The sequence below is a fragment of the Ranitomeya variabilis genome, chromosome 5, assembly GCF_051348905.1.
Source record: "Ranitomeya variabilis isolate aRanVar5 chromosome 5, aRanVar5.hap1, whole genome shotgun sequence".
NCBI classification, from domain to species: Eukaryota; Metazoa; Chordata; class Amphibia; order Anura; family Dendrobatidae; genus Ranitomeya; species Ranitomeya variabilis.
Window position 1 is genome coordinate 664,913,697 of NC_135236.1, and position 16,475 is coordinate 664,930,171.

Sequence of the window (16,475 nt, forward strand, 5' to 3'; positions counted from 1 at the left end):
ATACATGAAACTGCATTACAGCTTTCTCTTCTTTTGTGATTTTTGGGATTATTTCATATCAATACATGACAAAGAGGAAAAACAGGAAATTGAGGAAACAGGGATCCCTGGTCACTAGTTCAAGAAATGAAGTTGATTGGGTACCTTTAATATAAAGTTCTTATTAAATCTTTATTTTTTAGAACTCGGGAGTGACAGAGAAAAAAGGCTCTTTAGGCCCCGTTTTTTTTCCCAAAAAAATAAGTATATATACGATAGAGACCAGGATGGGGATGAGGGGACAATGTGACAATGTATACAAGGATGGGGGCCACGCATACAAGGATGGTGATTAGGGGGTCATTTATACCCGGATAGAGGAGATACATACACATATATCTATCTATCTATCAGCATGGGGGATATTAGTGCACAATTGACCACATTTTTTTTCTACTTTCTTCCTCTAACACCTAGGTGCGTCTCATAGTCTGAAAAATAAAGTCAGTATATATATATATATATATATATATATATATATATATATATATATATATATATATATATATATATATATATATATATATATATATATATATATATATACATATATACATATACACACACACACACACACACACACACTGTGTTCCAAATTATTATGCAAATAATATTTCCTCCTATTTTCTCTAAATTACCTATCTGAATTGCAGTCATTGTTATTTTCCAGTCATCTACTATTCTAGTATAATTGCAATGTTTTGGAACAAGCTGCCTATGAAAACAGAATCTTTTTTAAAAAAATAAACACTCAAAATGCATGTTCCAAATTATTACGCACGCAGAGTTTTTAACCTTTTTTTTTTATTTTGAACAAAAAAATGGTCAATTGTGAAGTTATAAGCATTATCAGCTTATTACAAAATGAAATCAAACAGTTTTCAAGTGAAAACTTTATTCTAGGTGATGTTACATTTGCACATAGGACCCCTTGTTCGAAAGAAGCTTCTGAACTCTCTCGTCCATTGAATTTGTCAGTTTTTGGATGGTTTCTGCTTCAATTGTTTTGCATGTGGACAGAATACCCTCCCAGAGCTGTTGCTTAGATGTGAACTGCCTCCCACCATCATAGACACTCCTTTTGATGATGCTCCAGAGGTTCTCAATGGGGTTGAGGTCAGGGGAAGATGGTGACCACACCATATGTTTGTCCTCTTTTATGCCCATAGCAGCCAGAGATGCAGATGTGTTTTTTGCAGCATGAGACGGTGCATTATCATGCATGAAAATGATCTTGCTGTGGAAAGCACAGTTCTTCCTCTTGAACCATGGCAGGAAGTGTTGTTTTAGAAATTCCACATAGATTGTGGAGTTCATCTTTACCCTTTCAGGGATCATAAAGGGGACGACAATCTCTCCCCATGATTCCAGCCCAAAACATTACTCCACCTCCTCCTTGTTGGCGCCTTAGCCGTGTTTTCATGGGGTGTCCATCAACCAGCCATCCTCCACTCTATCCATCTGGACCATCGAGCGTTGCACGGCACTCATCGGTGAACAAAACAGTTTGGAAGTCAGTCTTCATGTATCGTTTGGCCCACTGGAGCCGTTTCTGCTTGTGTGCAGTGGATAGAGGTGGTCGACAGGATGGCTTACGCACAGCTGCAAACCTCTGAAGGACCCTGCATCTTGTTGTTCTGGGGACGCTGGAGGCACCAGCAGCTTCAAAAACTTGTCTGCTGCTATGACAAGGCATTTTTGCAGCTGCTCTTTTAACCTTACGCAATTGCCTGTTGGAAAGAGTCCTCAATTTTTCCTTATCAGCACGCACATGTGTGTTCTGGGAATCAGCTACATACTTCTTGATTGTGCGATGATCACAATGAAGTGTCTTGGCAATGTTGATTGTAGTCATGCCTTGACCTAAATACTCCACAATTTGTTGCTTCTCAGCAGTCGACACATCCTTTTTCTTTCCCATTTTGGCAAAAAATGTAGGCTGCTTAATAATGTGGAACAGCCTTCTTAAGTAGTCTTGCCTTTATTTGGACACACCTGCCAAACTAATTTGCACAGGTCTCTGCAATTGCTTTCAGTGATATAAAGAGCCCTGACACACATCACCATCAATGAGTTTAAATGACAAACAAAAAAATTCTAACCTTATCACTCCTAAACTCTTTGTGCATAATAATTTGGAACACAGTGTACATATATATATCTATATATCTATATATCTATCTATATATCTATATATCTATATATCTATATATCTATCTATCTATATATATATATATATTGTAGCATGGCGCCTACTACGTGTCTTGGAGGACACTCGCTTGACACGGGATTAAGGCACTCAGGCACGGTTTTCTTATAAAACAGAGTCTCTTAGGTTTATTTCACACAACATAAACCACATCCACAGGAACTTGGTAACAGCTTGAACACCATCTGGACATATTCAACTTCACCACAGTTCGTCTCTGACCCCGGTCAGCATAACACACAGACCCCTGTCCGTTACCCATTGGCGACCTTCACAGGTTCCTGGACACCTCTTGGCCTCAGAGGTGCCCCAGACACAATGTCTCTCTCTTCTAACCCCGGTTAGCATAACACAGATCCATTTCCATTACCTGTTGGTGCCGCACAGGTTCTCGGATCCCTCTTCTCCTCAGAGGTATCCCACAAACAGCAATTCTCACTGACCCCGGTCAGTATTGCCCATGGTTATCAGACCGTTCCACACACTGGCATGTGCTAGGTCCAGAGCCCTGCCATGTGCTCTCCAGGAATCCTATTCTCCAGGACTTCCAACACAGGCTTCCAGGACCTTCCGGCATAGACCATTCAGGTCCACACTCCAAGACCATGTGACCAGACCTCAGTCACATTATATAGTACTAACCACTCCCACAGGTGGGAGTGTGGATGTGTGGCTAGTTTGTCCAGCCCATCTCACACAACTAGCCTAGTAAGTCTCCCTTACAACTACACCATAGATATACACACTCTTGAGGGACTACAGGTCCCAGAACAACAACATTTCATCAGACTTACCACGCAGACTCCCTCTGCGACACATATCGGCCATTCACAACACTGCCGGACTTTGTCTCATCTATATATATAAGAGGCATCGTGATTACTCGCTAATCCCGCCCCCAACACACCACACAGAATCCCGCCCCCACCCCATTACCACACACAATCCACACCACATATCCCGCCCCCCACAAATCCCGCCCCCAACCACATCACCACATAATCCCGCCCCCCAACACATCACCACACAATCCCTCCCCCAACACATCACCACACATAATCCCGCCCCCCAACACATCACCACACATAATCCCGCCCCCCATATTACCACACATAATCCCACCCCCCCACATTACTACACGTAAACCCGCCCCCCACCACATTACCACACGTAATCCCGCCCCCATCACCACACGTAATCCCGCCCCCCCATCACACGACCACACGTAATCCCGCCCCAACACATCACCACACATAATCCCGCCCCCCCACCCCATTACCACACAATCCCGCCCCCCCACCCCATTACCACACAATCCCGCCCCCAACTCATCATCACACTATTGTTATTAACTTCCTTTTAAGTTAATTTACCACCTGCATAAGGGCTATTGAATGTTGTCATTATTTACTTTAGTTTAATCACCAGCAGCGTTAATTAGATAGCAACGAGCACGAGCATTAGCTGGCTGGAAACATCTAGTCAGAATTATGCCTCCAAGTGCATCTTGCAGCGCACACACAGCACCCCTTGGCTGTAACATTGGTCACTGCACCACTATAGATATATATTATATTATATATTAAATACTTGGAATTAAATGGATTTTCTAGGCAAAATCTCCTCTATATGATTTGACACTTGATATGGAGAGACGACTGCACGGTGATCATCCACCACCCTGCGAATGTTGGGAGTGCACTTTCGACTCTCCAAGCCCAGATGAGGTCAGACAGGATGGCTGGACATCACCTTTAAATATATATATATATATATATATATATATATATATATATATATATATATATATATATATATATATATATATATATATATATATATATATATATATATAATTTCTTTTTAAGCAATGAATCGATAACTTACTTTGTGCCTTTGAGGTCCATCAAACGCAATGTGTTTTGCTTCTTTTACTGTCTCACATACCAGCCCGTTGCCGCATACAAACTGAATCACTTTTTTTAATGAGGGGCTGGAGCACTGCACCACATCAATCATCATTTTTGCACCTTTTATTTCTCTTAGCTTTTCGTTTATCGGCTTTATCTGTAGATAGATGATGAAAGGACGTTGTTTCTATCTCTGATATTATAATACCTGTTACCGGGTTATTTTATGCAAAATTAAAACTTACTAAAAGGTAGTCCAAAGAAAGGAAGGTCTCTGGCTCTGCCCTCTCCTCTTTAAGAAACTTGATGCAGTCTCTTGCCACCTTCTCGGCAGACACGACGATGGCGTGCATGTATTTGCCGAACACTTTGGTAACGGCGAGCTGATATTTTTTGTGGATTGGGTGACACAGCTCGAATAATTTCCCGTACTGCAAAATAAAAAGATAGAATTAACACAGCGACACCCATACACAACCGGGTTAGCGAATTTTGCTTTCAGGAAAGTAGGCAGCCATGTTTTACCACAGCATCAGGATACATTCTTTTCATGCTCTCCAGGATTTCGGTCTTCCTCTTCTGACGGCTTCCTTCGTGGTAATCGATTCGGGCGTTCTGCAGGTCGATGACCGTGCTGTTCAGTTCTTCGTTGACTTCAGACATTCTCTGCTTTCCGGATTCGATTTCATGCATGAGTTTCTCCTCTTGCTTCTTGTGCTCGTCCAGAGATTTGCTGTAAAACATATTCCAGTCGTTTTACTACCAGGATCAATAACAGTAAGAAAAAAAAAAAAGATTGAGAGGACAATGATTGCAGCTTTGACTGTTTTATTGCTCTGACCAAGGCACGACACGATGCTTAGTAATGTAATACGTACATGCATGTGTTAATGTAATCTGACAATTTCCCTCTGCGTCTGTGGTATTCTTCTACCTGATCCTCCACACATTTCACATTCCCCTGTAAAAGAAAGAATGATCACCCTCTTATTACGGCAGTAAATGTCAGATCACCACTTGGACTCAACTTCAACGTATTTACTTCTATTTCCTTCTGCCTCCTCTCGCCTATCGTCATCTTCTCTTGGTTCGCTTTTTGTTCCCAATGCAGTTTTTCCAAATGCTGTTGCAAAATGGCGCTTTTCTTCCTTGCAGTGTCCTTCAATGACTTGTACTCTTCTAGCTGTAAAAGTATAAAACCGAGCAATCACCTCACACAATAAAAGAAAAGGTAGAACCAGGCTGCGATGCATTTATAAAGTCGAAAACACAATGCGACCATCAGCTCTGACACAGACTCTGCGGTCTTCTATTACCTGACTCTGCTCCAGCTCCACATCCACCTGTCGTCTCGAATGATCCTCTTCCACCTTCCTCTCGAATTCCCTCCGCGCCTCCTTGATGGCGCCGATTTCTGTCACCAGTTCCGTAATCTCCTGCTCCAGTTTGTGGCAGCGTTTCTCGTTATTCTTCTTGACAGATTTAGTGGACTCGGATTTCTTCAGCTGGTGGGCGGTATTTTCTTTTGCTTTGATGTACTGGGGTCTTAGGTTATTTAATAATATTTCTCGACTTCTAAAACGAAGAAGAAAAGCACGCTGGCATAAAATGCACCAGAGTCACACGACTCTTAATATATTTGGTTTATCACTTGCTGTGCGTTTGCCAAAAATATCAACGCAAGCTGTAGTTTGGTATAGATTTGTACAACTGATAGTAAATCATGATTAATGTGTCAGGCTTTGTAAGGCCCTGCCACCTTCTGCAAAGCTCACCCCTAGGAAGCCTGTGTCAAGCTTTATAAGGTTCCGCAACCTTCTGCAAAGCGCCACCAGGAGGCCCTGACTGCCCCACAAAGTTGGAGGTTTGCCCTTGGTCTCATTGACTTCCACAAACAACCAGCGTGATCCATTTGGAAATGGTTGCCTTGAAGGTTGACCGCACCTTGCGTGGTCCAACAAAATCACCAAAAAAGGCTTTCATTGCCGAAAAGTAGCACAGAGTTCAAGAAGGTGGAAAGAATGCTTCTGGGGATGAATGGGAGACAAGCAAACGGATGGAATGACGATGTCATTGCTGATGTGAAGAGCCAAAAAAGGATGGCACGGGATCTAAGACCATCTTATCCTGTTGGAGGACGAGGAATGGAGCCCTCCTGGAAAGAGCAGCGAGCTGAAAATTATGACCACCAGAAGCGTCATCTTCTACAAAAGGAACTCCAGGAAGATGCCATCACGAGGCTCAAAGAGTCGGTTTTCTGCTGCCAGACTCCATCTCCACCTCGAACAAAAAAAGATCTCTCTCGCTCCTCACATCACCTGACAGACAGGAGGCCTCCATACACATTTCGTGTTCGGCCACTCTCGCCCAAGTTGGTGGGTTGTCTACATATTGGATAAGTCACAGTGCTGGGGCGCCTTAGAGCCCCCACTCACGTGACAAAAAGCCGGCGGCTTCCAGGAGATCATTTTCTCCCGGAAGCCATGCTTTTAGTATAGCGGCCGAGCACCTTCCCTATTTCTGCAGATAGTGTTATCCCTCCTGATAGATTCTCTGTAAACAGCTCCAAGACCAGACCATTTCCCCCTGGTCCTAATTGGGCACATTTTTGACTTTTTTCTTATATACGGTCTAAAGAGCTGTAAAATAATATTTTCACAATCGGATAATCAAATTTTTTTCATTATATGTGTGATCTAATTTAAATGTTGTTTTCACACTATTGTTTTTTTTTTTTAAATCGATATCATTAGGAAAATAAAGGACAGTCGTGTCTGTTTCGCACTAATTTTTTTTTTATATATATTTTTTATGAACAGAAAGCACTACTAAAATAATTTATGTATCGGATATGTTTTTTATCCAAAATGGGGGGAAGGGCTAGTAACAGCGAATTAGATATGTGGTGACTTTTTTTTTTGTTTCACACTTTGTGCGCCCCATAAGGTCATGAAAGACCTTTGTTGGCATTTCAAAATGTACATACTTTTTTATTTTTGCAGATTTCTCCTGTAACTAGGGCTGGTATATTAAAGGGAATCTGTCACCCCCAAAATCGAGGGTGAGGTAAGCCCACCGGCATCAGGGGCTTATCTACAGCCTTCTGTAATGCTGTAGATAAGCCCCCCGATGTATCCTAAAAGATAAAAAAAAGAGGTTAGATTATACTCACTTGGGCCCACTTAAGAAGTAATCTAGTTCACATTACACTTTATCTGGCCTCAGTGAACCATGCTTACGTTGTTTAGCATCATAGTCAAGAAAACACTGCAACATATCTGATGGGGGAATAGGACTACTTTAATAAAAACAATGGGTCCATCCATCTAAGCACTGAGTTCCACAGGGATGCTCATTATGCACATTTGGGCACCACCATTGTGTTATTCAGTCCATTGAGACAAACTTTTAGAGAGTCTCATATTGACAATACGTGAGTATGGAGCTTACATGGTTTTTGTGCCGGGCGGCGCATGATAATGGAGTGGAGCGCTTGCGTTCCATCTCCATGACATTCAGCGTTCCACAGCCCGTACGCATGCTCCGATACACTATACACATTGTGCGCAGTACAGGAAGCGCGTCACACGCCAGGGGCGGAGTCCCAAATAGGCGCTCTTCCGGACTTAGCGCTTTTAAAGCACAGATGGAGTAAGATCTGTAAGCGGCAGTTCTCTTACTCCCCTGATGAGTCCAATCGGACGAAACGCGTCGGGAGACGCTCTGACTGTATGAGGGGCAAGCTCATCCTTTTGAGAGATACGTTAACTCTCTCCAACTTTGGGGGAGATCCAACAGTTTACACAGGGGCTCTGTTGCGGTATTTGCACATATTGATGCCCGAGGCTAACAGTGCCTGAAACAGAGAGATGGTGGCTGCACTGTGGTGACCAATAGGGACGCTCATGTTGAAAGTACATGGGGAAGCATGGTCCCGGAACGTTGGCAAAATAGTGATTTATTGTTCAGTCACATCATATTTGTATAGCCTCTCTTATGCTGCCAAAAAACCTCTGACAGTATGTATTGTACAATGGCGTTATATGTGGGTATAATGGCATTATCTGCACTTTATCTATGACTGAGTATGATCAGTTCAGGTTCTTTAGAAACTGACATTTTAGTGATAATTGGGTTTAGTGCCTAATATATAATATTACTTTCATGTTCTATCGCCATATATGCGCATTGATAATAAGATAGAATCGGTAACAATTGTAGTACAATTTCACTACACTCTTTATTGCCAATAAGATATTGACAATAGCCCTTGGGCATAAGGGCACTACCTTTAGAGAAGTGGACACAGCCCATTATACATTAGATAATTGAGCGTATCCTACATGGAGCGCAGGTGGTAGGATGTCTATGGAATTGTTCCTTACCACACGCATAGTTTAAGCGATTTCATAGTACTGTCAGTTACGCTTGCTTTTAGCATTTCTTTTTCCATTCTGTGTTTGTCAGGGTTTACTCACTAAAGGGTTCCTTCTTTTTCTACTATTTTGTATTGTTGTGTGGTCTGTTTTTGACTATTTTACATAAACCTATTAAAGGTTAAGTTTTATCCAATTGCTATTTATTATTATTCCTTCTTGGATTAGTACCCAGCTTATATATATATATATATACACCTTGGTGATATGGCAGGTTTCTTGACTACAGGCATTGACACGAATCAGTGGTTTGCTGAGGTAACAGATGTGTTTTCAGATAGAACTTATACCCAAAAGAAATATGTTCCATCATTTAATGGGGCATTTAAAGAACTGACAAAAATATATAAGGATCAAATATCTTCCTGGTGGGAAGTGCAGAGTCTAGATAACTACATCAAGTCTGGAATCGTACCTAGACACCTAAGAATCACATTAGCACCAGGATACCGGTATAAGAACCCGGCTTTATTAGTCAAGTGGGAAAAGGAAGCCACTGATAGTTCTTTGAGACTAATGAAATTGTTACTAGAGGAAGAAAAACATAATTTGACGGGTCTAAATGATTCTTTAAAGGAACAAATTGAAATCACTAAAAAATTCTCCACGGAACCTGAGTTCTCCAAAAAGGAGACACTACTACAGAACTCTTTGGAAAGGTTCCAATATCACTTGAAGGAGAAAAAGCATAAATTTTTCATACGTGATTTGCAAGATTTCAAAGAAAATAAAGCCTACTCCCTTACTACAGTTAGATCTATACGGAGAGTTGAGACTGATATCTCCTCTTCAGAGGCTGAGGCTTCGGACTGTGATACACGATCAAGTGGTCAGAGAGGTAGAGGGAAAGGAAGAGGTAGCAATTGGGGACGTGGGAGTAATAAAAGATCCCCCCCCAAAAAAAACAGTTTTTTAGAACTAGGCTATCCCCTCAGGAATCGGACCAATCCTCCAACATAAATATACAGGTGATTAATTTATCATCCAGACCTCTTAGCCATGAAGAAACTCAATTATTGAGCAAAGGTCTGACATTTGTCCCTACTTCTGACATGGACACTTTTGAGGTCATTAAGGACCTCAATCTTTTCGGGAGACGCCTAAAATGGAAAAAAAAATTTTTTGAAGGAGGATAGAAAAAAGTGCACGGAACTTGGTATTCCGGACGATTTGCTCCAAGATGTACAACTGCTATTCCACTTGAGTGATCCTATCCCTAACCAGGATGGCACCGGTCCTTTCATATGTTTGAGAAACAAGAGTTCTAAGATGCCCCCTCCCATGGGCGATCTTGGCTCTATTGATATCTTCTTAAATTTGGTTACTGAGGATATCATGAAGTTGCCTGAAAGCAGGAAAAAGATACGATTCAATTTGTCTATAAGGGAAATGGCAGGTCTTTGTGATCTTGAAAAAGACCACAGCATCATTATAAAACCCTCCGACAAAGGGGGGAATGTTGTGATCATGGATACCACTGATTACCGTTCCATGTGCATTTCCCTCCTGGACAAAAAGGATGAATATAAGGTCTTGAGTCATAACCCCACTGATACTTTTTTGATGGAGCTGAATACCATCATTGTATAGTGTAGTGGGGAAGGAGGAGAGAGACTTTCTCATGCCAAAAAATCCTGTTGTCCCCACATTCTATTGCCTCCCAAAAATACACAAAGGGGTTAATCCCCTTAAAGGGAGACCTATAGTTTCTGGTAACAATAGCCTCACGGAAAGATTGGGGCTCTATATAGATCAAATTCTCAAACCATTTGTGAATTCCTTGAACTCCTATGTGCGGGACACCACCGACCTTCTGGGTAAATTAGACGGTGTGTATTTGGAGGAAGACATGATACTGGCCAGCATAGACGTAGAGGCATTATATTCCTCCATTCCACATGACAAGGGTCTACAGGCAGTACATCATTATCTCAGCACCAGGGGCACTCAATACGACAGACACAACAAGTTCGTTCTGGAGGCCCTGGAATTTTGTCTAAACCAGGAATGTTTTTTTATTCGACCACAAGTACTTCCACCAGCTCAGGGGCACCGCGATGGGTAGCCCCTGTGCGCCCTCGTATGCAAATTTGCTCCTGGGCTGGTGGGAGGAAACCTTGGTTTTTGGAGAGGGAACCTCGGGCCTAGATGAAAGGATTGTACTATGGCTAAGGTATATTGACGACGTGCTGGTCATTTGGAGAGGGAGTATCCATGATTTTGGCAGCTTCGTGGGGAGTTTAAATGTAAACAATGTAGGCCTACATTTCACGTATGAGGCCAACCCAGCAAGGCTGGCTTTTCTGGATATTCTCATAGAAAGAGACAGCAATGGCGCTATATCCACCAAAACTCATAGAAAGGACACGGCCTCCAATTCCCTCCTTCGATGGGAGAGTAATCATCCTGCCCCATTGAAGAGAGGGATTCCCAAGGGCCAATATTTAAGAATTCGAAGGAATTGCTCAAATCATAGTTCCTTTCAAGAACAGGCTAATGATCTGCGTAACAGATTCCTTGACAGAGGTTACCCTGAAGGAGTGTTAAAAAGGGCCTACAAAGAAACTGTAAAGAGGGAAAGGAAGGATTTACTGGTATCTAAACCAAAACCAGAGAGTGACATGACCATTCGGTTCATCACCAAATATTGTAATGGGGCAGACGACATTAGAGACATCTTTAAAAAGCACTGGCCGGTTCTGTTAATGGATAGGGACATTAAAGAGCATGTTTCCCCATATCCGCAAATCACGTACAGAAAAGGGAGGTCTCTAGGTGACAGGCTGGTTCATAGCCACTATGATTCCAAAAGTAATCTTAATCCACGCCTAGATAACATCAAGGGTTGTTTTAAGGCCATGTGCACACGTTAAGTATTTTTCGTGTTTTTTTCGCGTTTTTCCGCTATAAAAACGTGATAAAAACGCGAAAAAAACGCTTACATATGCCTCCCATTATTTTAAGTGTATTCCGCATTTTTTGTGCAAATGTAGCCTTTTTTTCCGCGAAAAAATCGCATTGCGGAAAAAAAAGCAACATGTTCATTAAAATGCGGAATTGCAGGGGATTCCACACACCTAGGGGTCCATTGATCTGCTTACTTCCCGCACGGGGCTGTGCCCACGATGCGGGAAGTAAGCAGATTATGTGCGGTTGGTACCCAGGGTGGAGGAGAGGAGACTCTCCTCCACGCACTGGGCACCATATAATCGGTCAAAAAATAAGAATTAAAATAAAAAATAGTCCTATTCTCACCCTCGATGTCTTCCCGCCTCCACTGCATGCTGTCGCTTCGGTTCCTGTAGCTGATGTGCGGTGAAGGACCTTGCCGATGACGTCACTGTCCTGTGATTGGTCGTGAGCGGTCATGTGACCGCTCACGTGACCGTGACGTCACGGAAGGTCCTGCGCGCACAGACCAGCTATAGGAAGAGGAACGGACGCCGGTGAGGAGATGTCTGGGTGAGTATAACCTTTTTTTTTATTATTTTTAAACATTCTATCTTTTACTATAGATGCTGCATAGGCAGCATCTATAGTAAAAAGTTGGTCACACTTGTCAAACAGTATGTTTGACAAGTGTGACCAACCTGTCAGTTTTCCAAGCGATGCTACAGATCGCTTGGAAAACTTTAGCATTCTGCAAGCTAATTACGCTTGCAGAATGCTAAAAAAACGCGAAAAAAACGGAAAAAAAAAAGCAAAAAAAAAAATGCGGATTTCTTGCAGAAAATTTCCGGTTTTCTTCAGGAAATTTCTGCAAGAAATCCGCAACGTGTGCACATACCCTAAATGTGGCAGATGTAAGGCCTGTTCTTCCATATTAACTACGAAGAACTTCTCAAGCAGTGTAACAGGTAGATCTTATTCCATTCGACACTTCATCAACTGTCGCACAAAAGGCGTTATCTACAAAGCAAGCTGTGAGTGCGGGCTGGAGTATGTTGGCAAAACAAAGAGCCTAAAGACAAGAAGAGGACGTCATCTGATGAAGATAGGAGGCGGCGGACCTGAACCAGCAGCGGGAACGCCCCTGGGTGAGTATAATATAACTTCTTTTTCTTATCTTTAAGGATACATCGGGGGGCTTAGCTACAGCATTACAGAATGCTGTAGATAAGCCCCTGATGCCGGTGGGCTTACCTCACCCTCGATTTTGGGGGTGACAGATTCCCTTTAAGTCCCAGTTACAGGGGGAATTCAGCCTCCTGGCTGCACGGCAGAGCTAATCTAGGTCTGTTATGGTCCAGCAGCTTCTTTCCTACACTCAGTGATTGCATGGAGGAAAAGCTATCTGCCCATCCCATATTGCATAAAGCAATCGGGAAGGCAGAGACGGTAATAAACCATCTCTGCCTATCTATGGAGAGAGTCCGGCTGTCACACATCTTGTGCAGCTGCTCTACTATGCAGTGAGGTTTTAGGCCATCAGTGCAGAGTACAATGCAGACCACTCGGATGTTTATAAGTCTATGGGGGGTTCCAGGTGGAAATTGTTCATTGTTGTGACCTACCTAAGGCTATCGCCTTTTTTATGCAATCTCATTTAAACTCAAGGGATCAGTATGTAGTAGTTGAAAGCCTCTTACATCATATTACCAGGGTGACATTTCGGCTCATTGAGACTTACTTAATTTCTTTCTCGATTAGTTGCAGTTCTCTGCTCATCCTCCCGGAGTCCCTCTTGGCTGTTTTCAGCTCCATCTCGCAATGTGTGACTTTCTCTTTCTGGATGTTCGTCTCAACCTGTTTTCCTTCCAAGGTCCTTGATAATGAGTCCAGTTTACTCTCGTTGTAGAAAAGCTGGAAGAGCTGCAGCTTTGCTTTGCCGACACGGATTTGCTGCTGTAGGTCCTTGTACAGGTCTGCCTGCGGAAGGCCCATAATATTGTGCAACACATTTAGTCAGGTAAAAGTGAACCTTACTGAACCTTCCCTTAAAGAGGTATTACAAGGTGATGATTTAGGCCCCTTTCACATCAGTTTTTTGCCATCAGCCACAATCTGTCGAATTTTGAAAAAAAACGGATCTGTCGCAGATTGTGAAAAACTGATGCGATGGATCCATTTTTTCGCCGGATCCGACTAGCTGATCCGGCTAATTGGATCCTAAAAAAATTGGAGCATGCCCAGTTTAAAAAGCCGGAATCCATCACCGGATTCCGTCATTTGACTGATCCGGTGCCACAGGCTTGCATTCTAGCAAAGGACGGACGGCGACGGATCCGTCGCTGTACGTTTTTTCGACAGACACAAAAAATGTTACTTTGTCCGTTGTCTCCGGCCGCCAGATAAACAATTTTCAACGGATCCGGCAAACGACGGATGAAACGTGAGGCCATCCGTCACAATCCGTCGCTAATACAAGTCTATGAGAAAAAAAACGGATCCGGCGGCATCAGTCGCCAGAGTCATTTTTTTCAAAATTCGACAGATTGTGACTGATGGCAAAAAACTGATGTGTGAAAGGGGCCTTATCGCCAAGATATGACCCTTTTGACCCTTGGCCTGAAGAATAAGGCTGGGAACAGACGACGACTTTGGAAAAGAGACACATTGCATGATCGAAGATCACGCAGAGTAATGAAAGTTCATAGGGTTTCACTGGAATGGTTGCAACCAGAACATGCAACGGGACCCATTATCCTGCAAAGAGACACCTTTGACCGAGCGATGTGTGTTGTGCCCAAAGTTGCAGTGGCCCAATTTAACGGTTCAGCATTGGGGCTGGAAAAGGGGACACAGTAATAAAAACTCTCTCACCGTCTTATAAGACAACTAGAGGGTGGCCCGATTCTAATGCATCGGGTATTCTAGAATATGTATGCGTAGTGTATAGCACAGCCCACGCAGTACATTGCGCAGCCCACGCAGTACATTGCGCAGCCCACGCAGTACATTGCGCAGCCCACGCAGTACATTGCGCAGCCCACGCAGTACATTGCGCAGCCCACGCAGTACATTGCGCAGCCCACGTTGTATATTGCCCAGCCCACGTATATAGCAATGTGGGCATATCCCTGTTAAAAAAAAAAAAAAATTAAAATGAAAAAAATAGTTATATACTCACCTTCCGTTGGCGCCTGGATCCAGGAAGCGGTTACCGACGCTTGGGATCCACCAAAGCTCCGCCGAGCCGCTCGCGCCGGCCGCCATCTTCCGTTCCCAGGATGCATTGCGAAATTACCCAGAAGACTTAGCGGTCTCGCGAGACCGCTAAGTCTTCTGGGTAATTTCGCAACGCATCGCCGGGAACGGAAGATGGCGGCCGGCACGAGCGGCTCAGCGGACTACGGAGTGTGAGTATAGCAGGTTTGTTTGTTTTTTTTATTATTTTTAACATTACATTTTTTTTTACTATTGACGCCGCATAGGCAGCCTCAATAGTAAAAAATTGAGGACACACAGGGTTAATAGCAGTGGTTACGGAGTGCGTTACCCGCGGCATAACGCGGTCCGTTACCGCCGGCATTAACCCTTTGTGAGCGGTGCCCGGAGGGGAGTATGCGGGCGCCGGGCACTGAGTGCGGGGAGAAAGGAGCGGCCATTTTCTTCCGGACTGTGCGCGTCGCTGATTGGTCGTGGCAATGGTCGTGGGCGTTTTGCCACGACCAATCAGCGACTTGGATTCCATGACAGACAGAGGCCGCGACCAATGAATATCCGTGACAGACAGAAAGACGGAAGTGACCCTTAGACAATTATATAGTAGATGTCTGACCTTTTCACATGTCTGGGGGCATAAATGAAGCCAGACACCTATCTGCAGCTCTCATCAAGCTTTTTATAAAGGGGTCAGACACTAATTTATAGAGTAGCCACCTCCAATACAGGGCACTAAGGATGATCATCTTCTTTCCATCTATGGACATTACTTTCCAGACTATATGACGTAGTCTTAGGCGACCCACCTCCTCCTTTTCTAGCTTGGCTTGCTTTCTCTCCACGGCTGCGTTCTTCTTCTTGTTGTAGCTGAACTGTGCGTCTTCTTCCGCCTGCAACATCAGCTTTTTCTTCTGCTCGTACTGATCGGCAAACTCTAAGGAATTGCTTATTTGCTCGAAGAGGTGCGTCCTCTCTTTAGGCTTCTTCATCGCGATAGACTCCACTTCTCCCTGACATCGTGTTAAAATAATTTACGAGCAAAGACTAAAAGGTGACCCTTTACACTCAGCTCATCATATATATCCTTACCTGAAACACTAGACAATTTCTGGCCTTTACAATTATCCCAATTTTTTCCAGCTCCAAGACATACGCGGCACGTCCCACCGACCGACTATTCAGGCAATAGTCTGACGAGTTCCCTAGAAAAAAAATAATAAATTATTAAAAGATGGAGAAGTGGAAGGAGCCCAGTCTTGACCTACTTAACCCGCTCCCGACATAACGTACACTTACGTCATATGTCATGATGGGCTGATGCACTGCTATGTATGTATAGTACAAGAGGTCGGACAATTGCAGCCTCAAAGTCTGTGTGTGCGTGTATATTATATATATATATATATATATATATATATACATACATACATACACACACATACATACACACCACACCGTATATATAGTTCAGAAAAGTTTGATTGATCAAAACACTGCATAAATAAACTCAATGGGTAAATGGCGTAACAAGGAAAAAAAAGAGAAAAAAAAAAAAGAAACGGAAATTCCAGAATTATTTTTGGGGGGCAATAAAAAGCGATCAAAACATCGCATCTACCCCACAATTTTAGCAGTAAAAAATACATCAGCTCAGGGTGCAAAACATGAGCTCCATATCCAGAAAAGTTAAAGCCTTATGGCTTATGGCTTATGGCTTTTTTTTGATTTCCACTGCATCGCAAGATAAAATGAATGGTGTCATTCAAAAGTACAACT

The 16,475-nt window shown here is 43.1% G+C and overlaps 1 protein-coding gene across 3 annotated transcripts in view; it reads right to left on the reverse strand.

Moving 5' to 3' along the window:
- Positions 1 to 16,475, reverse strand: part of SMC1B (structural maintenance of chromosomes 1B) — a 49,836-nt gene that overhangs the window by 21,740 nt on the left and 11,621 nt on the right. For all 3 annotated transcript variants that reach the window (XM_077266630.1, XM_077266629.1, XM_077266631.1), the window contains exons 3-11: positions 15,789 to 15,901; positions 15,506 to 15,709; positions 13,225 to 13,463; positions 5,475 to 5,733; positions 5,201 to 5,341; positions 5,037 to 5,119; positions 4,684 to 4,891; positions 4,404 to 4,589; positions 4,136 to 4,315 (exon numbers count right to left, since the gene is read on the reverse strand). In XM_077266630.1, the coding sequence (XP_077122745.1) occupies positions 4,136 to 4,315; positions 4,404 to 4,589; positions 4,684 to 4,891; positions 5,037 to 5,119; positions 5,201 to 5,341; positions 5,475 to 5,733; positions 13,225 to 13,463; positions 15,506 to 15,709; positions 15,789 to 15,901 (1,613 nt within the window). The remainder of the gene's footprint in view (positions 1 to 4,135; positions 4,316 to 4,403; positions 4,590 to 4,683; positions 4,892 to 5,036; positions 5,120 to 5,200; positions 5,342 to 5,474; positions 5,734 to 13,224; positions 13,464 to 15,505; positions 15,710 to 15,788; positions 15,902 to 16,475) is intronic.